Source organism: Jaculus jaculus, chromosome 16, assembly GCF_020740685.1.
Source record: "Jaculus jaculus isolate mJacJac1 chromosome 16, mJacJac1.mat.Y.cur, whole genome shotgun sequence".
NCBI lineage: Eukaryota > Metazoa > Chordata > Mammalia > Rodentia > Dipodidae > Jaculus > Jaculus jaculus.
Window position 1 is genome coordinate 57,208,269 of NC_059117.1, and position 25,854 is coordinate 57,234,122.

The 25,854-nt window shown below is 48.0% G+C and overlaps 1 protein-coding gene across 2 annotated transcripts in view; it reads left to right on the forward strand.

Annotated features, from left to right (window-relative positions):
* The first annotated feature begins 1,441 nt into the window (after positions 1–1,441).
* Positions 1,442–25,854, forward strand: part of Rftn1 (raftlin, lipid raft linker 1) — a 256,787-nt gene continuing 232,374 nt past the window's right edge. Inside the window, exons 1-2 of one of the 2 annotated variants that reach the window (XM_045136163.1) lie at positions 1,442–1,635; positions 22,421–22,573. In XM_045136163.1, coding sequence (XP_044992098.1) covers positions 1,533–1,635; positions 22,421–22,573 — 256 coding nt within the window. In that variant the 5' untranslated portion in view covers positions 1,442–1,532. Of the gene's footprint in view, positions 1,636–1,997; positions 2,152–22,420; positions 22,574–25,854 lie in introns of those variants that run through there. The other variant, XM_004661255.2, reaches the window with a different exon arrangement.

Genomic DNA, 25,854 nt, shown 5'->3' on the forward strand with positions numbered 1-25,854 from the left:
AGGCCCTGGTGCGCCCATGCTCTCTCTCTCATAAATAAATAAAAGCAAGGCCTGGAGAGATGGCTTAGTGGTTAAGCGCTTGCCTGTGAAGCCTAAGGACCCTGGTTCAAGGCTTGATTCCCCAGGTCCCACGTTAGCCAGATGCACAAGGGGGCGCATGCATCTGGAGTTCGTTTGCAGTGGCTGGAGGCCCTGGCACACCCATTTTCTCTCTCTCTCTCTCTCTCTCTCCCCCCTTTGCTTGCAAATACCCTGGGTTTACCTGCGGACCACTGGCTGGCGCCTAAAGTAGTGTTTTTGTTTTCTCTCTGTGCAATGACCATCAAAGGTATTTAAGTAGCACAAACACCTCTCCCTTTGGCTTCATAAAGAGAAGTTCAACACTAGCTCGACCCTGGACCCTTGTCCTGTCTTTTTTTTTTTTTTTTTTTTTTCTCCCAGGTGATAAGCTCAAATGAAGAACATTGGGGCGGCAGTGGCAAAAGGATGTCAGGAAGTGGTGGGGCAGAAAGTGAACCAGAGAAAGAAACAGAAACAAATGGGGTGGGGGGAGGGGAGAGGAAGATGAGCAGAAGTGGGATGGCTACAGGGAAGAAAATCCCATTGTGGCTCTAACAAGATGAATTCTTACAAACATGACAGTGCTTCTGCACCCCCACCCCCGTACCAGACAGACCTCATTAAAACTCAGGGCCTAAACCAGCCCTCACCCACAGGAGCTCCAATGCCTAAGACCCCCTCTTTGTCCAACCAGAGCAAGGTGATAATCAACTAGATGATGTTAGGCCCCTTATGGTAACGATAAATAATAATTTAAAAATAAATCAGATAGAATGCTTCCAAACACTTTACATTTAACCCATGAGGAAGTGCTGTTGGGACAAATGCATGGGGCCAAAGTCACTTAGGCAAGTCACAGGAGTAGGGACAGAAACCAGGAGGCCATCCTGACTATTTGTCTCTAGTACTCTCTCTCTCAACAAGGTAATTTTGGCTTTGTTTGAATTGGTTCAAGACCTTATTTATTTGTAAGATAGAACCAGAGATGGATGGGGAAGAGTATGGATGTGCACCAGGGTCTCCTGCCACTGTAAATGAACTCCAGACACATGTATCACTTTGTGCATCTGGTTTTACGTGCATACTGGGGAATTGAGCCCAGGCCACTGGCTTTGCAAGCAAGTGCCTTTAACTGCTGAGCCATCATCCCCAGCCTAGAAAAAAAAAATCATTTTCTAATGACCCACTGCTTCACACCCTTACTTCATTCATGCAACCTTGTCCTGGAGACTTGATTTATGCATGTCATCTTCTCCTTGGGCAGCCCACCCACCACCAGACCAGGTTCCATGACTCCCCTCCTCCTCCACCACAAATCACAACAGGGCGCAACAGTGGACCACTGGCACTGACTGTCTCTCAGGAAGCACTCGCTCACTGCCAAGAAATAACTTGGGCAGCAGCACCCTGAGATGTGATGCGCGAGGAGGCTCCCACCTGTGGAAAAGGGGTCAAGGAATGGTCCCCTCTGGATGGCAGTCACCGTTCCAGCATCCTGGCCAGGACCTTGGGGAGCAGGAGGAGGGAGGAAGCGAGAGCATCCCAGTGTCCCCACGCGTCACGAAACCTGGCTGCGTGAGTGAGGAAGAGGAGGGGGTCGCGTAGGATCCCCGGGGGTGGCTCAGGGCGGGCCTGTGGCTTTTTTATTATTTTTTTTTCCTGCTCCCCCTGAAGATGCCGCGCGCGGCATATTTTGCACATGAGTTCAGAGGAAGAGGAAGTGTAGCTGGCGGGCGCGCGGCGGCGGCGGGGGCGCGGCGGGGCTGGCCGGAGTCTGGAGCGCGCCCTGGGAGCTCTCCGGGGCGCAGCGCCACGGGGCGGGGAGCTCGGCGGGGCCTCGGGCTCCGGGGAAGGGGGAGGGAAGAGGGAGGGAGGGACCCACGCGCCGCCGGGGCGCCCCGAGGGGACGGACGGAGCGACACGCCAGCATCCTCACCCCACCTCCCCAAGCGCGCTCGGTCCCCACCCCGGCGCCCTGGTCGTCCGCGCGCGCCGCCGCCTCCTCTGCATGGCCCAAACTTTCCTCCCGGGACGCCGCACGCTGTCGCTGGGAGTCCCCCGCGCCTGGGTCGCCGCCGCCGGTAGCCGGAGGTAGGTGGGCGCTCGAGGCCGTGGAAGCGGGGTGTGTGTGTGTGGGGGGGGACAGGGACTCGGGGTGTCGGCGTGTACCGGCCCCTCCTGGTGGCTCGGCGGACCGGGTCCCTGGAGACCCTAAGCGAGAGCCCCTCGTGGCATCTCCCTGCGGACTGTCTGTGGCCCTGGGGGAGGGGGACGCTGCTGGATGAACCCCTCTCTGACCCCGGGTGGGATGGAGATGGGGACCCATTGGATGGGACTCCAGGGCTCAGGCCAACTTTTTTTTAGGAGGGGTGGGGACCGGCGCGTGGTATGGAGAGGCAGTGGGGAGCATCTTGTTGGGGGTCTGCGGTGGCTCGTCAGATGAGGGGCGCCTGGAAGGGCACAAGTGGGGCGCTTTGAGGCTACAGGTGGGTTAGGGACTCGCTGCTGCTGGGGTCCCTGGCGTAGAACCCCTCCCCGAGCGAGGGTTAGTGGGCTTTTGACCTGAGGTCGAGGTGCGCGACTCGCGCAAGCGGACGAGCGCTGCGCTCCAGAGCTTGAGCCGCATCGGCGGGAGCCACGGAGATTGGGGCGCCCGGAGCCCTTGGCACTGCAAAACCGTGTGTGGATTTTTTTTTGTGGGTGGAGGGAGGTGTCTCCTCTGCTGTAGGGAATTTTCTTGTCTCGTCCTAACCCACTTTTATAGGCACTGGGGACTCTGGCGTGGGGATGGGTCTTGAGGCAGAAGAGGAGGTGGTGGTGTGTATTTCCGGGCAGCTTGGTTGGCAGACACGCGCACCGGGTCCCTGGCCAAGGCTGGTGGTGCCCTTCACCTCGGGCAGGCAGGGAGAGGAACGGGGGTGGAGGCCAAGGTTAGCCCCAGGCGCGCCTCTCTGCTGGCTCTCAGCTGTCCCATGTGGCTGTGGGTGGTTCCCTGGGACGCTGGGTGGTGTCAGTGAGTTTGGGGCTTACAAATAAACAACTGCTTTTATTTATTTATTATTATTTTTTAAAGTCTGGTACAAATCTCAGTAAATGAGTGGCTGCCCTGGGTCCCAGCAACGTCTCTTTCTTGTAACCATCCAGCTGTTTGCAGATGCGGGGCCATGCAGTCAGAACAGGCTTCCCTAAACAGCCCCTGCCACCAGCGAGTGTCATCTCAGGATAAGGGTAGGCCTTGCCAGGAAGGAAGCCCTGTGTAATGTGAGCGACCTGAAGGGGCCTGTGCGTAGGGCCACTCAGCACCCTACGGCCCCCCTCCTTGCAGCCAGGACTCCTAATTTGCACTTTTGAATGGTTGCATTCCGAGGAAGTTCAAGTGGCCCCAGATGTCACCAGCCCCACAGTGGAGTTCAGCAACAAGCTGTTTGGGGCTCTCTGGTGCATGTGCCCTAACCTCAGTGAAATCATTGTAACCTCAGAGTGCAGTCCTGCATCCTCTTTTTTGCCTGAACCGGGGATTTCTGGCTGGTCTGAACAATTCCAGCCCTAGAGATAGCTGCCTGCATTTGTGGCACTGGGTTAGATTTCTTTGCTGTTTTTTTTTAAATATACATACAATGGTATTTTATTTAATTATTTATTTACTCGCAAGCAGAGAGATAGAGAGAGAGAGCTAATGCATGGGTGTGCCAGGGCCTCTAGCCATTGCAAATGAACTCCAGAAGCATGTGCCACTTTGTGCATCTGTTTGTGCGTCTGGCTTTACGTGGGTGCTGGGGTATCGAACCCAGGTCCTTAGGCTTCGCAGGCTAAGTGCTTAAGTGCTGAGCTATCTTTCCAGCCCTTCTTTGCTTTTTTGACTTCATGAACACAGAATAAGTGAAAGCGGAAGTAGGGCATGATGGTGCAAGTCTTTAATCCCAGCACTCTGTGAGGCAGAGGTAGGAGGATCACCGTGAGTTCAGGGCTACCTTGAGACTTTGTAGAGAATTCCAGGTCAGCCTGGGGTAGAGCGAGACCCTACCTCGAAAAACCAATAATAATAATAATAATAATAATAATAATAATAAAATAAATAAATAAAAATGAAAGTGGAGTGTGGTGCAGCTAGCTAATAGATTTGGTGCTGGAATTGAAGTGGAATAAATTGGACATACAAACCTGTGAGTTCTTTCTCTCTCAAGCGGGAATTTTTGGCTTACCTTCAAATAATTGCTTTGTCTATAGGGAAACAGGCAGAAAATCTTTGTCATGAGTGATAGGCGTTCCTGTAAAGCCACTTGGGTCCCTCCAATCTCCACGTTTCATCAGAGGTGAGACTCTGTGATTCCATGCCTTAGTGAACGCGGAGGCTATTGCAGTCAGGTTCGCAGTGCTGGCGAAGACGCCTGACAGGAGCGGAGCTTGTGGGGAAAGGCTTTATTTTGGCTTACAGACTCGAGGGGAGCTCCATGATGACAGGGAAAATGATGGCATGAGCAGAGGGTGGACATCACCTCCTGGGTAACATCAAATGGACAATAGCAACAGGGGAGCATGCCAAACAGTGGCAAGGAGAAGCTGGCTATAACACCTGTAAGCCTGTCTCCAACAATACACTGCCTCCAGGAGGCTTCAATTGTCAAATTGTCACCAGCTGGGGACCTAAGCATTCAGAAAACCTAAGTTTATAGGAGTCATCTGAATCAAACCACCACAAATGCCTAGCCAACTTTCTAACTTGGTAGACTAAGGGAAGAACACACGATTTCACCCCTATCTTTTTATTTATTTATTTTGTGTTATTTTTATTTATTTATTTGAGAGTGACACAGAGAGAGAAAGAGATAGATAGAGAGAGAGAATGGGCGCCCCAGGGCCTCCAGCCACTGCAAACGAACTCCAGACACGTACGCCCCCTTGTGCATCAGGCTCACGTGGGTCCTGGGGAATGGAGCCTCAAACTGGGGTCCTTAGGCGTCACAAGCAAGTGCTTAACCGCTAAGCTATCTATCCAGCCCTTTAGTTATTTTTAATTAATTAATTTAAGAGAGAGAGATAGAGAAAGTGAGCATTCCAGGGCCTCTAGCCACTGCAAACGAACTCCAGAACCATGTGCCACTTTGTGCATCTAGCTTTACGTGGGTGCTGGGGAATCAAACCCAGATCATTAGGCTTTGCAGGCAAGTACCTTAACCGCTGAGCCATATTTTTATTTTTTGATACAGGGTCTCATTATGCAGCACTGGTTAATCTGGGTCTCACTGTGTAGACCAGGCTGGTATCAAATGGAGCGATTCTCCTGCCTCTGCCTCCTGAGTGCTGGGATTACAGGTGTGTCCCATCACACATGGCCCCCATTTTTTTTTAAGATACAGGAGAATTGCCACAGTGACCATACAGATACCCATTCCTAGCTGGGCACATTGGCATGTTCCTGTAATTCCAGCAGCCAGGAGGTGGAGATTGGGCATCATAATAAGACCCTACGTCAAAAAAACAAGACAAACAGGCTGGGGAGATGGTTCCAAGGATAAAAGTGCTTGCTATACAAGCAAACATGAGGACTTGTGTGTGATCCTTGGAACCCACGTAAAAAGCTGAATATGGGGCTGGAGAGATTGCTCAGTGGTTAAGGTGCTTGTCTGCACAGCCTAAAGACCAGGGTTCAGTTCCTCAGTACCCACATAAAGCCAGATGCACAAAGTGTCATGTGTATCTGGAGTTTGTTTTCAGGGACTAGAGACCCTGGCATGCCCATTCTCACTCTTTCTCTCTGAGCCTTTCTTCTCTCTACTTGCACATAAATTATAAATAAATAAATAAGAAACACAAGCTGTCGACACCCCTCTCATCATCCTGCCTGAGAGAACGGGCCTTTAGTCCCACTCTGGGACGAGCAGCGGGGCCTGGCCCCCGTTGGTTCAGGAAACAGGAAGTGGGTCTCTCTGACTGATGGGACCCAGGATGAAATGTTTATATGTCTTCAAGACGTCCTGGTGCTGACCAAGCTTTGCCAGCCAGGTGACCCCATAATGCTGCATTCAGACATTGGGTAGGGCCTGGTAACTGCCATTCATCAGGCCTTGTATAGTGCCTGCTGCAAGGTAGGGACAGAGTAACTTACTGGCTGAATGACTGGGTGATTGTGTTCCTGGAGGTTGACAGTGGGTGCCAAGATGGTTTACTGGAGGCCGGTTCACTCTGGCCTGGGAATGCGTTCCAAGTGTGTGGAGCTAGGACAAGTTTGCCAGCTGTAAACCTCATTGTTTTAGCACCATTATGTTTTTAAAATCTATTTATTCATTTGTAAGCAGAGAGAAAAAGAAAGAGAAAGGAGAGACAAAGAGACAGATAATGAGAATGGGCCCACCAAGGCCTCTGTCTGCTATCAATGAACTCCAGATGCGTGCGTCACTTTGTGTATCCAGCTTTATGTGGGTACTGGGTCATTAGGCTTTGCAGGCAAGTGCCTTAGCTGCTAAGCCATCTCTCCAGCCCAACCACTTTGCTTTATTACAGGTTTTACCATTGTCATTAAGTACCAGTGGCTGAGAGTGCCTGGCACTGTTGGGCACCTGTGCATGTCAGCCGAATGTCATTTTCAGGAGAGCAAGTACTGACCCGATGTGCCCTTTAGCTTTTAGGGAAGTGAGCTCAGCAGGTTTGCTTGCCCTAAGTTCACACCTTCATGTTTCTGAGACTTTAAGGGGAGAGACTGTGACATTCTGATCTAGTGAATGCAGCAGACACAAGCCATAGTTTAAGGAAGTGTCACCAAGTGACAGGAAATGGCACGCTGGAGTCACCTTCTCGGTTTTTCTTTTGGTTTAAGTTTGCTGAGTTTGGTGCTGCTGGGGTATGTAGAGAAGAGTTGATTTTGCAACTGGGCATCACTTCTACCCATAAGTACTTGGGGGCCAGAGGCAGGAGGATGGAAAAGTCAAGGCCAGCTGGGCTATGAGACCCTGTCTCAAAAAAGAAAATAAAAGCACTACTTTTGGTCATAATTTAAGATATTATTGGACAATCAGGAATATGATTTAAAAATTATTTAGCTACTTGCAAGTAGAGAGAGAGAGAGAATGGGCACACCAGGGCCTCTAGTTACTGCAAACAGACTCTAGATGCATGTGCCACTTTGTGCATCTGGCTTTACATGGGTGCTGGGGACTCGAGCCCAAGTCACCAGGCTTTGCAAACAAGTGCCTTTAACGGCTGAGCCCATCTCTCCAGCCCCAGGATTGTGATTTTTATTGGGACTACAAATATGTCACTGTTCAGTCAGCCGGGTTGCCTGATAGAATGGCCACCAGCTATGTGTGGCTGCCAAGCATGGGAACGCCAATGAGTTAAAATCAGGTAGAGCCAGATCTGTGGATCCTCAGGTGTCCTCATCACATTTCAAGTGTCTGGAGACACATATGGCCACAGGAGCTGGTCTCAAAGCTCTCCAGAGTGTGTCTGTCACTACCAGAGCTCTGCGGGACAGTCACACTCTATAGTAAGCATTTCCTTTTTTTTCCTTCAGTGAAGAATTGGCGGCAGGGGTAACTCAGGCTTAGGGTATTTTTCACTGACAAAGAGATACATTTAGCCAGACTTTTAGGCCTCTTAAAGGATTTTTTTTTTTTTTTGGAGGGGTGTGTGATCTTTCTTCTCCTTCACATTCAATTTTTGACATAAATTCGAGTTTCCCTTTTTTCCTAGGCCCCCGAAGGAGCTTTCATTATTATCATTGAATATTTTATCCAGATGCATTCTTGTAAAAGATCAGTACAGCAGGCGATTCATAGCCCCTGCTTGAGTCCTGTTAATTCCTCCACTCTCCAAATAAGAATCCCGTTCAGCTTTTAAATATGCATTTGTGCAACTTGCTTCCTACCTGGGCTAAATTCAGGAAGAGAAATCGCTCTCAGTGGGGCCAGATCCAAAGAGCTAGAAAATCGGGTCACATTCTGCGGGGGAGGGGGGAGGGGAAGGGGAGGGGAGGAATGACCACCTGCCAGGATTGAGGTGGAGAGACATCATTTGGGGCTACTTGAAAGCTTATTTGGGGCTCTCCTGTGTCTGATGTGACTCGGCGGTGCAGAGGTGACAGAAAGGGCAGGAACTCCAGTGTCCCTATTCTGCCGTTGGCTGTTGCCTGTTCTGTGGGCTTCAAAGGAGAGCGGCAGCCAGTCCTGGGGGGATGGTCCATGGGCAGGGAGACCAGAAAAGGCCTCCTCAGGCTAGATTTATCACTCACTCACGGGCTTTATGATCTCGCGCCCTTCCCCCTTTCCTTGGCTTCTCCATCTGAATGATACCTTGGGTTCAACCCAGGTAATGGCGCTCAGGGGCACTACTGCTGGATGAACTCCTCCTGGGGCTCTGGCCTCCTGGTCTGCCCTGAAGGGTTTGGGCATACCAACTCCCACAATCCAATGAGCCAGTTCCTTAAAATGAGTTTGTCTATCTAATGATCATCCATCCATCCATCCATTCATCTATCTGCCTGTCTGTTTTCTATATCTATCTGCCTGTCCAATATCACATATGCACACACACCCCTTCACAACATCTTTTTGTGCGTATTTTAAAAAATATTATATATTGTTTTAATTTAATTTATTACAGAGAGAGAGGCAGATATATATATATACAGAGAGATTCCGTATGCCAGGGCCTCCAGCCATTGCAAATGAACTCCAGACTCATGCACTGCCTTGCGCATTGGGCTTTACATGGGTACTCAGGAATTGAACCTGGGTCCCATAGTTTTGTAGGCAAGTACCTTAGCCTCTAAGCCATTTCTCTAGCCCTATTTATTTTATTTTATTTGCAAGCAGAGAGAGACAGAGAGATGAGAGACAGGGAGTAGGGAGAGAATGGGTGTGCCAGGGTCTCCAGCCACTACCAAACAAACTCTTAATGCATGTGCCACTTTGTTCATCTGGCTTTACTTGAACATTGGGGAATTGAACCTAAGTCGTTAGGCTTTGCAGGCAAGTGCCTTAACCACTAAGCCATCTCTCCATGATTCTTTCCCTGGGAATCCTGGCTGCTTCCAAGGGTCCAGGTGGAAGGGAAGGATGCCAGCTGGAGATGTAGCGGAGGAAAGGTCTGGTGAGGGCGGGCTCTGGAGAGCACACAATAGCAAGTGATGGCTTAGTGTGACTTGAATCAAGACGGAGGGAGGTGGTGCTTAGGGCTCTAGGCTGGGCACTCTAAGTTGCCTATATGGAACGGGAGAGGGCACTGTAAATGCTGGTGATGGGAGCGGGGTGGGTGAGAAGACCAGTTTCAGAATGGCTTTGGCTGGTCCTGGAATGGCAGGTGGTTTCAGCACATGGAGTGGATGGGTGGAAGCATCCCCCCAGCACGGGCCATCAGACCAGTTACCGACAGGAATGGTGCCAGGGGAGGCCGCTCCTAGAGCAATGGTGCTACCTTCTGTCCTAGGAGGACGAGCAGGTTGGGTGGCCCTGGGTCCTTAGGCTTCACAGACAAGTACGTGCCTTAACTGCTGAGCCATCTCTCCAGCCCTTTATGTTTATATTGAATATATTTATTTGAGAGAGTGAGCAAGAGCCAGAGTATGTTTGGTTAGGGCAAGAGAGGGAATGCAGTTGCCTAGGGGGGGCAGTAGCACGTATGCAAGTTTTTTTTTTAATTTTTATTTATTTATTTGAGAGCGACAGACACAGAGAGAAAGACAGATAGAGGGAGAGAGAGAATGGGCGCTCCAGGGCTTCCAGCCTCTGCAAACGAACTCCAGACGCGTGTGCCCCCTTGTGCATCTGGCTAACGTGGGACCTGGGGAACCGAGCCTCGAACCGGGGTCCTTAGGCTTCACAGGCAAGCGCTTAACCGCTAAGCCATCTCTCTAGCCCTACGTATGCAAATTTTTGAGTATGTGTAGCATACTGTATTGGGGTCCCAGGACAATGCAGGGAGCTCATTCATGGAATGGGAAGGGGGACAAGGGATAGTTGACACGTCTGAGGAGAACCCAGTGATATCTGCTGGTTGCTGCTCTTAGTTTGAGGCAGTTCACAAAAGGAATTGTTAGGCAGTGCCATCTTTTCAAGGTGAGATTTTGAATGGTTGCTGAGAAAATGAACTGAGGGTGGCAATTTCTAGTTTGACCTTGAGGTTGGTTACATCCAGCTTCTAATATAAGCAGTCACTGTGTAACTGGGGTTCCTTTCTTTCTTTCTTTTTTGTTTGTTTTGATGTTTTTCAAGGTAGGGTCTCGTTCTAGACCAGGCTGACCTGGAATTCATATGTCGTCTCAGGGTGGCCTTGAACTCAGTGATCCTCCCACCTCTGCCTCCTGGTGCTAGGATTAAAGGCGTGCGCCACCACACCTGGCTTTCTTTCTTTCAATTAGGTGTACTTTCTTTTTAAGTGGCCCAAGTTATCAGGCTAGACATAGTGTGTTGTTTGGGCTCCTGCTCTCTCAAATGAGACTGTCAGAAATGCTTGTAGCCTAGGACTGCTATGCAAAACTTACTGAGACTTTCTGTCCTCCCCTCCCCCCCACACACTGATAAGACTCCATAGTCTCTATAATGTGTTGCTCTGGGTATCACAGGTGGACTGTAAAAGAGTAAGCGCAGAGATTGCAGGATAGAGGAAAAGGAAGGACGTCGTCTTTTGCAAAAACGTCAAAAAGATGTGAAGAAATGAGGTGAGGTGTAAGCATTTGTTACATCCAGGTGGCAGGCACCTGGACCTCTCATTTCTGCGCTTTCCATATGCCTGAAGTGGTTTGTAATTAGGATACTTTGAGGGGAGTGAAACAGGAGGAAGGCCCAGGATGGCAGTTCTGGGTGTGAGTGTGTGCTTGGGAGGATAGCAGAGGAGCTGGAGAAGGGTGTCAGGGACAGGAAGGGGTTCAAGAGACCGGGTTGGGGGGGGTGGGGTCTGAGGAGATGGCTCAGTGGGCAAGAGCGAATGCTGCACAAGTATGTTTGATCCTCGATACCCATGGACAGAAGACAGAGGGATCCTCTGGGCTCCCTGGTTAACCCGTCTTCCTGAAAAGTGGCTAGCTTCTGGTTCAGTGAGAGAACGTGTCTCAAGAAAATAAGGCAAGAGAAAGGAAGGGAGGAGGGTACTTAATAGGTTGATATTGTATATATGTAAGTACAATGATTGAGATGGGGAGGTAATATGATGGAGAATGGAATTTCAAAGGGGAAAGTGTTGGGGGGGGGGAGGAAGGGAATTTCCGTGGGATATTTTTTTATAATCATGGAAAATGCTAATAAAAATTTAAAAAAAGAAAAAAGAAAATCAGGGCTGGAGAAATGGCTTAGTGGTTGAGGACCTTACCTGCTAAGCCTAAGGATCCGGGTTCTATTCCCTCGTACCCATGTAAACCAGATGCACAAAGTGGTGCATGCTTCTGGAGTTCATTTGCAGTGGCTGGAAGTTCTAGCATGCCCATTCTCTCTCTATCTGCCTCTTTCTCTCTCTCCCTCTCCTTTCTCTTTCAAATAAATAAAACACTTTTTAAAAAAGGAAAAAAAAAAAAAAGAAAAGAAGGCATGATGCGGAAGAGGTGGCGGAAAGAATGTAAGAACCAAAGGAAGGGTAGGACTCCTTACAACATGCTCCCTCCAGACACAAAATGGCCTGGATCTCCATGACCTCACAGTGCCTGACACTACCTACACAAGACCATCATAAGAGGAGGAAAAGATCATGACATCAAAATAAAAGTGAGACTGGTTGAGATGGGGAAGAGATATGCTGGAGAATGGAGTTTCAAAGGGGAAAGTGGGGGGAGGGAGGTTATTACCATGGGATATTTTTTATAATCATGGAAGTTGTTATTAAAAATTTGAAAAAAAAAAAAGAAGGGCTGGAGAGATGGCTTAGCGGTTAAGCGCTTGCCTGTGAAGCCTAAGGACCCTGGTTCGAGGCTCAGTTCCCCAGGTCCCACGTTAGCCAGATGCACAAGGGGGCGCACGCGTCTGGAGTTCGTTTGCAGAGGCTGGAAGCCCTGGCGCGCCCATTCTCGATCTCTCTCTCTCTCTCCCTCTATCTGTCTTTCTCTCTTTGTCTGTCGCTCTCAAATAAATAAATAAATAAATAAATTAAAAAAAAAAAAGAAAAGAAGGTAGAAGCACAATAGAGAAAGACACCCAGCATCATCTCTGGCTTCTGCACACACGTGCATGGAATTGCCCATCTGTCCACATATGCACACCACACACCCACACACTTTAAAATAAGATTGGGGGAGCTGGGCATGATGGCACACACCTTTAATCCCAGCACTGGGGAGGCAGAGATAGGAGGATTGCTGCGATTTGAGGCCACCCTGAGACTCCATAGTAAATTCCAGGTCAGCCTGGGCTAGAGCAAGAGCCTACCTTTAGGGGGTAGAGTGCAGGAGCTGAGCTCTGGAAGCTGGGCATGGTGGCGCACGCCTTTAATCCCAACACTCAGGAAGCAGGGGTAGGAAGAGCACTGTGAGTTCAAGACCAGCCTGAGACCACATAGTGAATTCTAGTTCAGCCTGGTCTATAGCAAGACCTTACGTCAAAAACCAAAACAGAACAAAACAGGGATGGAAAGATGGCTTAGTGGTTAAGACACTTGCCTGTGAAGCCTATGGACCCAGGTTTGATTTTCCCAGTACCCACGTAAGCCAGATGTGCATGGTAGTGCATGTGTCTGGAATTTGTTTGCTGTGGCTAGAGGCCCTGGTGTGCCCATGCTCTCTCCATAAATAAATAAATAAATAAATAATATAAACAACAACAAAAAGAACAAGCTCTCAGCCACAGTACATGCCTGTTTCTTGTCATAAGGAGCAAGATTTTAATGTAAACTTCCTGAAGCAGTTATATGTGGATGTGTGGCAAAGTACTCTCAAGCTCTAGCTTGAAACAGCAAACATTCTTTCCATGGGAAGGAAACACAGAAGTGGGGCTGAGGCTGTGGCTTAGTGGAAGAGCACTTGCCAGGCATCTGCAGGGCCCCACGTGCCATCCCTAGCATTGCAAGAAAAACCAAACAAAATAAAAAAGTGTTACTGGGGCCGAAGGTCAGGGTGGACTGAAAAAAGGCCTCGCACGTGATGTTGACTTGGTGCTGGCCACTGGCAGGAGGTCCCATTCCTCTGCCATGGAGGCATTCCATAGGGGAGACAATCAGGGTGTGTGTTCTCAACGTGCTCAGAGTGAGCGAGCCCAGGGGAGACCCCCCCAGTGTTGCCCCTAACCTGGCTTCACAGTGCACACATGCTCATTTCTGCGGTGTCTTATGTGGATGGACGGACAGCCTGCGGGCTCCGTGGGACAGCCCCATGGCGAGTGGGAGGGGAGCGCACAGGAACATCACCAAGGCTTATCTTGTGGCTGGCTGTGATTCCCTCACTGTTCCCTGTGGTGACAGTAATGCATGCTCACCATGGGACGCCTCACACGTGATCACATGTCCCAGAAGAAAGTTCTGTCAACATGTGACCTAGATCCTGCGAGTTGAAGAATGTGGATGTTGTATGCACATAGAAACTTAAAAAGTAGCACTGTTTTATATAGTTGTTCTGTGAGCTTGACATTGGATTGTGAACATTTTTGAGGTGTTTTGAGGTAGGGTCTCACTCTAGACCGGGCTGACCTGGAATTCACTCTCTAGTCTCAGTGTGGCCTTGAACTCATTGCAGTCCCTTACCTGTGCCTCCAGAGTACTGGGATTAAAGGGCGTGCACCACATGCCCAGCTTGAATCATGAACATTTTTTTTTATAATTTTTTTTCGTTCATTTTTTTATTTATTTATTTGAGAGCAACAGACAGAGAGAAAGACAGATAGAGGGAGAGAGAGAGAATGGGCGCGCCAGGGCCTCCAGCCTCTGCAAACGAACTCCAGACGCGTGCGCCCCCTTGTGCATCTGGCTAACGTGGGACCTGGGGAACCGAGCCTCGAACCGGGGTCCTTAGGCTTCACAGGCAAGCGCTTAACTGCTAAGCCATCTCTCCAGCCCTCATGAACATTTTTAACAGGTAATTTTTAGTCATTCTTGGGTTTCTTGATCTATGTTTGCTAGATATCAAAAGTCAACATTGGGCTGGAGAGATGGCTTAGTAGTTGAGGCACTTGCCTGGGAAGCCTAACGACCCATGTAAGTCAGATGCACAAAGGTGAGGCAAGTGCAAGGGTACACATGCCCACTAGGTATACAACACAAGCGTCTGGAGTTCTATGGCAGTGGCTGAGGCTCTGGTGTGCCAGTTCTCTCTCTTTCTCTCCTTCTCTGTCTCTCTTGCCTTCTCTAAAAAAAAAAAAAAAAAAAAAAAAAAAAATTTTTTTTTAAGATGTCAAAGTCCTTTAAAAAAAAAAAAGTCACCTGCCAGGTGTGGTGGTGCACACCTTTAATCCCAGCACTTGGGAGGCAGAGGTAGGAGGATTTTCGTGAGTTTGAGGCCACCTTGAGACTACATAGTGAATTCCAGGTTGGCCTGGGCTAGAGTGAAACCCTACCTTGAAAAACCAAAAAAAAAAAAAAAAAGTCAACATCAATGAAGTAGGTGGCTGCATTTTCATGTTTTTATTTATCTGAGAGAGACATTACTCTGTAGGGACTTTTAATTAGGATCATAGCTTCTTTCTTTGAGTGACTGAATGATGTCATAAACACACTTGAGTCTTTGAGTATGGAATTTGAGTGTAGAAAGAAAGGCTTGCCAGTTCAGCCAGCATCACAGTATTTAATTGCTCTGACTTGGGTAGCGTGTCATGAGCTGTTGGCATTTGTTAAAATTAGCTTTACAAGCTGCCTCAGATTAATGGCAAGTATGGTGAACATGGACCCACTCTTAATGAGACCAATTTGTTCAAAATATGACTATACAGATTGCCCCATAATTTAAATGTTGATAGTAAAGTGAACTTTTCAGCAGAAGCTTGGAGAAACTAGCTGAATAATCTTTTAAGAAGGTTATGCTTTTGAAGTGGGTTTCCAGTGTATTAGGCTATCTTGAGTAGCACTTCTGAAACAATTAGAAAATGCTCTTAAAATAACAACCTCAGGGAAGGAGAGAGAGCTCAGTGGTTAAAGGGGCTTACTTGCAAAGCCTGATGGCCCGGGGTTCGATTCCCCAGTATCAACATAAAGCCAGATGCACAAAGTGACGCATGCATCTGGTGTTTATTTGCAGTGGCAAGAGGCCCTGATGTGCCCATTTCCCCTCTCCCAGGTCTCTTTCTCTGCTTGCAAATAAATTATTTAAAAAATAACTTCAGGGGCTGGAGTGATGGCTTAGCAGTTAAGGCACTTGCCTGCAAAGCCTAAGAACCTAGGTTTGATTTCCTAGTACCTATGTATGCCAGATGCACATGGTGGCGCATGCATCTGGAGTTCATTTGCAGTGGCTGGAGGCCCTGGTGTGCCCATTCTCTCTCTTTCTCTCTGCTCTCTCATAAATACATTAAATAAATAATAACTTCCAGATTTAAAGTGACGAAGGACAGACCTCATACTGTATTGCTGTTGGGTGTCATCTGGAGCCACACCCATGGCAGTGTACTCTGAGTTTATTATTTTTATTTTTTTAAATTTGTTGGCAAGCTGGGTGTGGTGGTGAATGGCTTTAATCCCAGCACTTGGCTGAGGCTGAGGCAGGAGGATTGCCATGAGTTCAAGGCCACCTTGAGGCTATATAGTGAATTTCAGGTTAGCCTGGGCTAGAATGAGACCCTACTTCAAAAAATCAAAATTAAATAAATAAATAAATAATAAATAAAAATTTATTTGCAAGGGAGAGATACAGAATATGAGAATGATAATGGGTAAGCCAGGCTTCTAGCCAATGCCAATCAACTCCAGTTGCATGCACCACTTTGTGCATCTGGCTTTATGTAGGTACTGGGGAATTGAACCCAGGTCCTTGGTCTTTGCAGGCAAGCGCCCATCTCTGTAGCCCTGCTCTGAGTTTATAGAACTTAGATTTTTCTCCCATGTCCTGCACTCTTTGCCACATGGGTCTGCTCATTGCCTGGGTCGTCCTTTTATCTGTGAGCTGGGCAAGGGCCGGGCCTTGCCTCCTCAGTTCTATTTTTAATTTTTAAAAAAAATTTTTTGGTTTTGTGAGGTAGGATCTCACTCTAGTCCATGCTGACCTGGAATTCACTATGTAGTCTCAGGGTTCTGGGTTTTTTTTCTAATATTTTATTTACTTATTTGAGTTTGTGTGTGAGAGAGAGACAGAGAATGGGCGTGCCAGGGCCTTCAGCCACTGCAAATGAACTCCAGATGCATGTACCACCTTGTGCATCTGGCTTACATGGGTGCTAGGGAATCAAACCGTGGTCTTTTGGCTTTGCAGGCAAGCGCTTTAACTGCTAAGCCATCTCTTCAGCCCCGGGTTCCAGTTTTTTAATCGACTGACTCAAAGCAGGCACTAAGGTGTGTTGAGTGGGTGTAAATATGATGGATGAATTTGGAACATGAACCCCTCTCTCACAGAGCCACAGCTCCTCCTAGAGCTGGTCCGCTGGTGACCACAGACACGCCCTCTCTCAGCTCTGACCTGGAAGGAATGGGCTGCAGAATGTCGCTGGGGGTACTTGCTTCCCGGTCACTGCAGGCATCTGGCATCCTGTGCGCACCGGGGAGCTGAGACCTTGTTCCAAATACCTCCTTGTCCTTGGAAAGCATCAGTTCCTGGTTGCTCTCAGTCACTTTCTTGTAGAGAACACAGCGACTCTTTTGGCAGCTTTCCCTGTTCCACCATAGGACTGGGGAGATCTCCTCTGGTTTTTTTTCTTCCCCTTTATTAGGAATTTTTGGCACCTTAGAGAGCTTTTTCTCATCCCTTGGTGCTGGGGAGACCCACACGCATGGTTGCAGGGATGTCAGAGGAGACATGAAAGGAGGAGCCAGACACCTGCCTGACGCCCATCAAAGCCCACGCAGTAGGCAGCTTATGCACAGAATGGGTAGGCTGACTTAGTGTGGATGTCAGCATGAGGCAGGAAGTGACCATAGGAATTTGGAGGGGCCAAGCTCAGGTGATTCATGGACCTAGAGAGGTAGGTAGGTTTGTTTGTTTTTGTTTTTGTTTTAATATTTTAAGATATTTATTTATTTAAGACAGGGAGAGGGGGAGAGAGAGAATGGGCATGCCAGGCTCTCTAGGCACTGCAGATGAACTCCAGATGCATGCGCCACCATGTGCATCTGGCTAACGTGGGACCTGGAGAATTGAACTTGGGTCCTTAGGCTTCACAGGCATGTGCCTTAACCCCTAAGCCATCTCTCCAGCCCTGCTTTTGTTTTTCGATGTTGGGTCTCGTTCTAGTCCAGGCTGATCTGGAAATTGCTATGTAGTCCCAGGCTGGCCTCAAACTCATGGCGATACTCCTACCTCTGCCTCTCAAAATGCTGGAATTAAAGGTGTGCTCCATCGTGCCTGGGGTCAGTTGGTAGTTTTGACCATGTTAGTGAAATTTAAATATGGGGAAGAACACGGTGAATAGCAGACCATTGAGGGGCTTAATGAACTGTCACAGACCAAACATACCTGTGTGTGACAAGGATTCCAGAAGTGTCTCCTGTTCCCCCAGGTGGCCAGTGCCCAGATGCTAACACTAGGGAGTAGCTTTGCCTGTTGGGGAGAAGGGAGATGTGTCCTGCTCCCCCCGCCCTTTTCAATTCAGCCACTTACCACCCTGTTTCATGTGGTTTCTGTTTTCTTTGCTTTCTGCCACCTCATTGCATTGCTGTGCTTCAACGTGTAGACTTCCTCTTTTACTTGGCATTTGGGCAGCTTGAAATATGGGCTGTTATGAACAGTGGTGCCATGAGCGTCCTTGATGCCCACACGGACACGGTTCTGTGGTTGCATGCCCACAAGAGCACTTCGTGGGTTGTAGGATAGGGTGTATTCAGCTTCCCCACGCACTGCCAGTTTCCAAGCGTTTGTACAATCTGACGGAGTCACTAGCCGGATAAGTAGCGGAATCACATTTTCTCTGTGTCATCACCAATACTGGGTGCAGGGGTAGACTCTAATGTGAAATGCCTGGGTCCAGAGCGTTTCAAGATTTCGCAGTCTTTTAGATTTGGAGATATTGGCCTAGATTTTTTTTTTTTCCAGTTGAACACCTTCAGTCTGAAAGTCCAGAGTCCTAAGTGGTCTCAAATCTGTGTTTCCAGTGCATCATGTCTGAGGGAAAAAAAAAGTCGGGCTCTCATACTTTGAAGTTTCGGGTTTAGGATGATGCCTGTGCATAAACAGCCGCTCTGGTGAGCTCTCTTCCATTGCCCTGATGAGCATGACCTTGACCTTGTCATCTGTTCCTGGGTCTGTTTATCATGAGTCCTCACTGGGCCCTGTTGGGTCAGGCACTTCAGGATGGCCTTGATGGACCGTGGGCTTAGTCACTCTGGAGGGCGATGGCACCAGAGCCACTCACATAAGCTTGACAGAGCTGTGGGCAGCATTGCCTCCCAATGTGTTATTTATTTATGTGTGTGTGTATGTCTGTCTGTGTGTGCGTGTGTGTGCATGTGAGAGAGAGAGGGAGAGAGAGAATGGGTGCACCAGGGCCTCCAGCCACTGCATATGAACTCTCGACACATGCGTCACCTAGGGCATCTGGCTCATAGGGGTACTGGGCAATCGAACCTGGGTCCTTAGGCTTCACAGGCAAGTGCCTTAACTGCTAAGCTATATCCCCATTGTGTTTTGGTAACACTGTTGTGGTAGCTTTAAATTTACATGGTGGGAGGCTTTATTTATATTTTAAAAAAATTTTAAATTTATTATTTTTTTACGTGCGTGTGTGTTATATATACACAATATATGTTAGATATTTTTAGATATATTTTGTGGCAGCACATGAGCTCCTCTGGGTGGTTGAGATGGACCTTGGGTGAACCCCTCCAACACTTTTCCATCTGGGTTTTGTTCTGGAGCCGGAGTCTCCTTTTACTAATTCTGGAGCTTGCGTAGCTCCGAAGATTCTTGTCTCTGCTCCCCTGTGGGACTGGAGTTACGGTGCGTGTGGCCATGCCCAGCTGTGCTCCATGGGATCTGGAGGTTTGAACTTAGGCAGTTTCAGGCCTTCAGACCCTCATACTTGTGATGAGCCATCTTTCCAACATCATTTTTTTAGGTTCTTTTTTTTTTTTTTTCCCTGAGGCAGGGCCTCACTACAATCCAGGTTGACCTGACACTCACTCTGTCGTCCCAGGCTGGTCTTGAACTCACAACAGTCCTTCTACCTTTACCTCGCCTCCTGAGTGCTGAGATTAAAGGCATGCACCACTATATCTGGCTACATTTTTTAGGTATTTTTTGAGGAAAGGTCTCATGTAGATCAGGTTGGCCTTGAACTAGCTATGTCGCTGAAGCTAGTCTGATCCTTCTGCATTTACCTCCCAAGTGCTGGGGTTATAATTATAGGCCTGCACAACATGTCTGGCTTGTGTTATGGGAACAGGTGCTTCATTTTAATCTGTGCCATTCATTTTGCATTGTATTTAAGAAATATCTGGGGCTGGAGAGATGGCTTAGCTGTTAAGGATACTTGTCTGCAAAGCCAAAGGACCCAGGTTCGATTCCCCAGGACTCACATAAGCCAGATGCACAAGGTGGGACTTTGTAGAGGTCAGCAGCCCTGGCACACCCATGCTCCCTCCCTCCCTCTCTGTCTACCTCTTTCTCTCTCAGACAAATAAATAAAATAAAAATAAAATAAAAGGAAGTCTTTTGTTTCCCGCATGCTTCTTCCTAGGACTGGCTCATTTTGTGTTTCTGGACAGCCTGCTTAGCTTGACTTTTCCCCTACTGAGACAGCATCAGTAATGTTGTAAAAGTTGCTCACAAGGGGATAAGTTGGGGCTTTAAGTAGCCTTTGCTCTACTCTGGAAGCCACAGATGGAGACAGAGCTGCCTTCCTCAGAGGACCGGGCACAGTTTAGCAATTCTCCCAAAGGCACATACATGGTGGAGGGCAGTGGCCCTGACCCAGACATCCTTAGCCCTAGGCAGCCGGGCTACACTGCCTGTCTTTCCTCTTCTTACCATCACCCTGGTACCTTTAGCTCTGTGCTCTTGTGGGGTCTTTAATGTCTCTGCATCGCCCCTCCACATCTGCATGGCAGAGCTGATCTCCAAATACCCACAGTTTTCCAGCATCCTTCCTCTCCCACCAGACTCAATCCGTGGGTGCTGGCTCTAGAGGTGTGCAGTGTGAATGAGGGACTGGGATCACCACTGGGCTCTCTGCAATCCTGTCGTCCTCCAGGTGCCCGTCTCACCAGGGTGCCCTGGTCCTAGCACTTGAGATTCTCCTATTCATTTCTTTCTTTCTTTTTGGGGGGGTTTTTCGAGGTAAGGCCTCATGCTAGCCCAGGCTGGCCTTGAACTCATTTTGATTCTTCTACCTCAGCCTCCCAAGTGCTGGAATTAGAGGCGTGGGCCACCACATCCCGGCTCTCCTGTCCATCACTGCTTTGCCCTGCCCCTGGCCTGCTTTCTCAATGTTCCACGGGCAGCGTCTGCACACATCAGCTATTAAGTCTACAGAAGGGCCGAGTATTTTCCAAGTAATCAGTTCACGCAGACCGCCCATAAATCATGTCTGCTGCGGCCCTTTGGACACAATGTCCCCTTATTAAGGCATGAGCCAGTCTTCCAGTTCTCGTCCATTCTCTCCAACTTCGTTTTTAATTACTGAGAAGTAGACCCAGCTTTTGCTACACCTCCCACCTCCTTCCACTCCCTGCCCTGTGCCCTCAGCGCTTTTTTGAAGTTTGGTTGGATTATTATTCTGAGTTTGCCAAGTTGCCTTAGGAAGCTGAATGCCTTGTGAATGGACGGAGCAAAAGGAAGTTCTTCTCTGTCGAAGGAAGCAGTCCCCACATTTGTGTGTGTGGTATTCTTGGCCAGTTCATACTCTTAAAAACTATTTTATTTTTATTTATTTGAGAAAGAGAGGGAGAGAATGGGTGTACCAGGGCCTCTAGCCACTGAAGATGAACTCCAGATATATGTCCCACCTTGTGCATCTGGCTTACATGGGTCCAGGAGACTCGAACCTGGGTCCTTAGGGTTAGCAGGCAAGCACCTTAACCACTAAGCTATACACCAGTCCCAGTTCCTACCCTTTAAAAAAAATATTTATTTATTTGAGAGAAAGAGAGGCAGATAGAGAGAAAGAATAGGTGCACCATGGCCTTCGGCCACTGCAAACAAACTCCAGATGTATGCGTCCCCTTGTGCATCTGGCTTTCATGGGTCCTGGGGACTTGAACCAGGCTCCTTAGGCTTTGCAGGCAAACGCCATAACCGCTAAGCCATTTCCCCAGCCCCCAGTTTCTACTCTTGGCAGACATATTACAGTGGCTGCCCTGTCACCCCAGAGAGAAGGCAAGTATTGCCCATGCCCAGTGCACAAGAGGAACATACATCTTCTCTTCAAGTCTGGGAGTGGGTAAAAAGTCACTTCCTGAACTTCATTCTGCCTAAACAAGCAAGCAAGCAAGCAAGCAAACAAACAAACACACAAACAAAAACCTCTCAGAGTTTTCAATCTCTTGGAAGAGTCAGCCTCTTTATTATTCCACTTTCTCCATTTTCTTTTCAAATGAAGCCACAGCTCTTCCCTGAAGTGTGCATCCGCATCTCTCTGGACCTGCTATTACGCTCAGTCAGTTTTCATTTTGGTCTCAGATGACTCTCCGAGCTGGCAAAGCATACTATTATTTCCTGCAGTTTGGTCTGAAAAGAAGAAAAGTGGGGGGGGGGGGAGACTTTTAGACAAGGCCCGTTAAAAATACGGCCGTCGACTTTTTTTTTTTTGAGATGTTTTATGAATGTAAATTTCTGTCCAAATAATTACTGTTGAGTGTAGAAAGGACACTGGAGTTTAGAGCTTGTAACAGCAACTTATTATTCTCTCTTAGCAACCATGGGGAAGGTGACATGTCTCTCGATTTTTTTTTTTTTTTTTTTCCTGCAGATGGTTTGTCACCATAATGCACGGTATTGCTTTTTAGGTCTCATTTTTTTAATCATGTATACAGATGATAGTGGAAGCGAGGTACTCCACGGTATTATTTCCTTAGATGGCGGGGAAAAAAAGAGATATAAAGCAGGTATACCTTGGGGTCACTTTGCAATCCTTTCAGGGCTGGTAATGGTGTCCTTACAGGAGGAGGTGACCCGGGTCCTCTGTGTTCCAGACCGGCATTAAATTATGGGTACAATTTCATGCTGCCTGAGGTCTTTTATGTATCCTTTAGTAAAAATTGTTTTTTTTGTTTTTGTTTTTGTTTTATTTTTACATGATGGTGTTTCCAAACTAAATTCCTGGAAAAAAAAATAAAAAAAACCCTCTCTTTCTTCTTTGTGTTTTTCTTTTGTGGACAGCTGCTGAGATGGGTTGCGGATTAAACAAATTAGAGAAACGCGATGAGAAGCGGCCAGGGAATATTTATTCAACTCTGAAGAGACCTCAGGTGGAAACCAAGGTAGAGGTGGCCTATGAGTACCGCTTTCTGGAGTTCACGACTCTGAGCGCTGGTGAGTCCCCCCCCCCCTGTCCCCGGAGGGTGTGTGGCTGAGGCCTAGGTGGAGAGGTGGGGCTGGTAAAGCTTGGGTGAAGGGGACAGGTTCGGAATCCAGGCTTCTCTTTGCCAGAGAGATGGGCGAGGTGGCCTGGCGGGAGGTAGGAGGCTCTAGGGATGTTCAAATCCAGCCTGGGTTACATAGCCAGACACTGACACAGAGAAACAAGCAAAATCAATCAGTCATTTCACTTGTTGACTAAGTCTATCAATCAATAACAAAGTAAAGCCAGGAGTGTGCAGGAAATCCACATGGATGGTCTGAACTTGGTCCATGGCAGACTGCTTGGTAACCAGCCTCATAAAGACTTCCATTCTCTATTTTTATTTTATTTTATTTTTTAATTCTCTAGCCTAGGCTGACCTGGAATACACTATGTAGTCTCAAGCTGGCCTTGAACGCACAGCGATCCTCCTACCCCTGCCTCCCAAGTGCTGGGACTAAAGGCTTGTGCCACCACGTTTGGTTCTGTTGGGAATCTGAATGTGCCCATCTTCCCAAGTTCACCTGTCCATTGTCACCCTCCTGGGCTTGACTTTTTCTCATCTGACAGAAGGAGTCCGCGTCATCTCCCACAACTAGTGCCCAAGGTCTGAGGGAAACAGGGCGTGGCCTGAGGCAACTGGGGGAACATGTGTGCCACTGGGTTTGGGAAAGTCACCAGCTCATCCTGGGGCAGAGAGGCCACAGAGGCACAGATCAACGACTCAGCATGTTCTCAGCCTAAGTTGGATGGAGCACAAAGTGGGTGTTGGGGAAAAAAAAAAAAGAACACCGCTCCTTTTAGCTCTCAGGAAGTTTGGAGCACACACCTGTACTTTCCACAGAGGTCTTGCTTCCTTCCTGGGCTCCAGGATACATTGGAAGCTTCTAGGAACATGGAGGAGAGTGAGAGGGTAAAGCTGTCATGCATGTGGCATTGATCCTAACTCTGCTTTATGGTGTAAATCACGAGCCTCTCGAGTCGACAGGCTCCCCAGTCTATACAGTGAGAGTCTCCATCACAGGACGGGCAGACTCTTGCTATTCCCCTCTGCCCCTCTCCTTCCTCTTTCTCCTCTCCTTGAGTGTTTAAGGGTCTGCGGCTGATAGTGCTATTATGGGGAGGAAGTGGGGACATGTCTGTACTACCTGGACCCCAGTCTCTCCCCTCCCTGGCCTTTTGCTTGCCAGAGATGAGTGGCAACCTCTACCTTGTGCTTGAGTTGCCTCCTCCAGGCCTAGAACCTGTGGAACCAAGGACTAGGGTGGACAGAGGCCATCGGACAAAACAGTTTGGCCCTGCAGGTTTTTTTTTTTAATTTTTTTTTATTTTTATTTTTATTAACATTTTCCATGATTATAAAATATATCCCATGGTAATTCCCTCCCTCCCCACCCCCACACTTTCCCGTTTGAAATTCCATTCTCAATCATATTACCTCCCCATTACAAACATTGTGATTACATATATACAATATCAACCTATTATTTCATTTATTTTTAAACAGAGAGAGAGAGAATGGGTGCACCAGGGCCTGAAATTGTTGCAAACGCACTCCAAATGCACGCACCTCTTTGTGCATCTGGCGTCACGCGGGTGCCGAGGAGTCAAACCCAGGTCTTTAGGCTTTGCAGGCAAGCACCTTAACCCCTGAGCAATCTCTCCAGTCCCATTTTTTGTTTTTTTGAGGTAGGGTCTCGCTCTAGCCCAGGCTGACCTGTAATTCACTGTGTAGTCTCAAGTCCACACAGTAAACTTATGGGAGTCCTCCTAACTCTGTCTCCCAAGTGCTGGGTGGGATTAAAGGCATGTGCCACCGTACTTGGCTATTGGCTACATACCCATTTTCTCTCTTTTTTTTTTAATACTGATTTTTTTTAAAAGTATTTATTTACTTGAGAGGGAGAAAGAGAAAGTGGCAGAGAGAGACAGAATGGGTATGCCAGAGCCTCTATATAGCCGTTACCAACAAACTCCACAAGCATGTGCCACCTGTGCATCTGGCTTTACATGGGTACTGGGGAATTGAACCCAGGTCTGTCGGCTTTGCAGGCAAGTCCCTTAACTGCTGAGCCACCTCTTCAGCCCTGTTTCATCTTTTTAACATCTTTCTCTTGAAAGCTTTCTTTGATATTTGTTTGTAATTTCTACCTTTTCTGTATGCTCTGGATCTTTCCATGCCATTTCTTACCACCTAAAGGACTATGTATTTTTGTGCATTTTACATATCACTGCTTGTTCTCTGCCCACCTTCTTCCTCACAGAGTAGAACTCCTGGGCATGAATGTGGGAATTTTGTCTGTTTTCTACTATACTCTCAGCATTTAAGACAGTGCCTGGCACTTACTGAATAATTAATTTAAAAATGTTCTTTTTGAGGTAAGGTCTTGCTCTGGCACAGGCTGACTTGAGATTCACTATGTAGTCTCAGGGTGGCCTCAAACTCACAGCGATCCTCCTACCTCTGCCTCTCATGTGCTGGGATTAAAGGTGTGCGCCACCACACCCAGCTTCAATATGTTGTGTTTTGTTTTGTTTTTTTGCCTTCTGCTGTTTTGCAACTAAATGTTGCAGAGCTGGGCATGCACCTTTGCTGTCCATGTGCTCTGAAAGCATGATTTAGTGGCTCTGTATGATTTAATCACTCAGTGTACTATAATTTATTTAGCAGTCCCCTTTTATTGAACATTTAAGTTATTTTGGGCTTTGAGCTATTATAAATAATGTTGTGATAAGCAATGTTGTACATAAATCTTTGTGTACATTTCTGATTATTTCCCCGGGAATTGCCAAGTTGAAGGATGTGGATGTCAGGGACTCTTGATAAATTGCCAACTTTTCCTCCAGATGGGGTGTGTTTGTGTAAGACATACATCTCATGAGTCTCCACTCTCTGGTAGGTGTGCGTGGACAGATGAAGTTAGGGGTTGCTTGGCTCTGCCATTGTGGAGTCTCCCTCTGGCCCTCTGTAGAGCCCTGTCCATGACTGGGCTATGGCCTGCCTCCGAGAAAGAGGGGGGGGGGGGAGAGAGAGAATGGGCACACCAGGGCCTCTAGCCACTGCAAATGAACTCCAGAGACATGTGCTACCTTGTGCATCTGGCTTATGTGGGTACTGGGGAGTCGAACCTGGGTCCTTAGGCTTCCCAGGCAAGTGTCTTAACTGCTAAGCCATCTTTCCAGCCTTAGAGTCTTATCTAAAGGGATTCACACAATATATACTCACTTTGCTCTGGTCTTTGCCTCTGGCTGG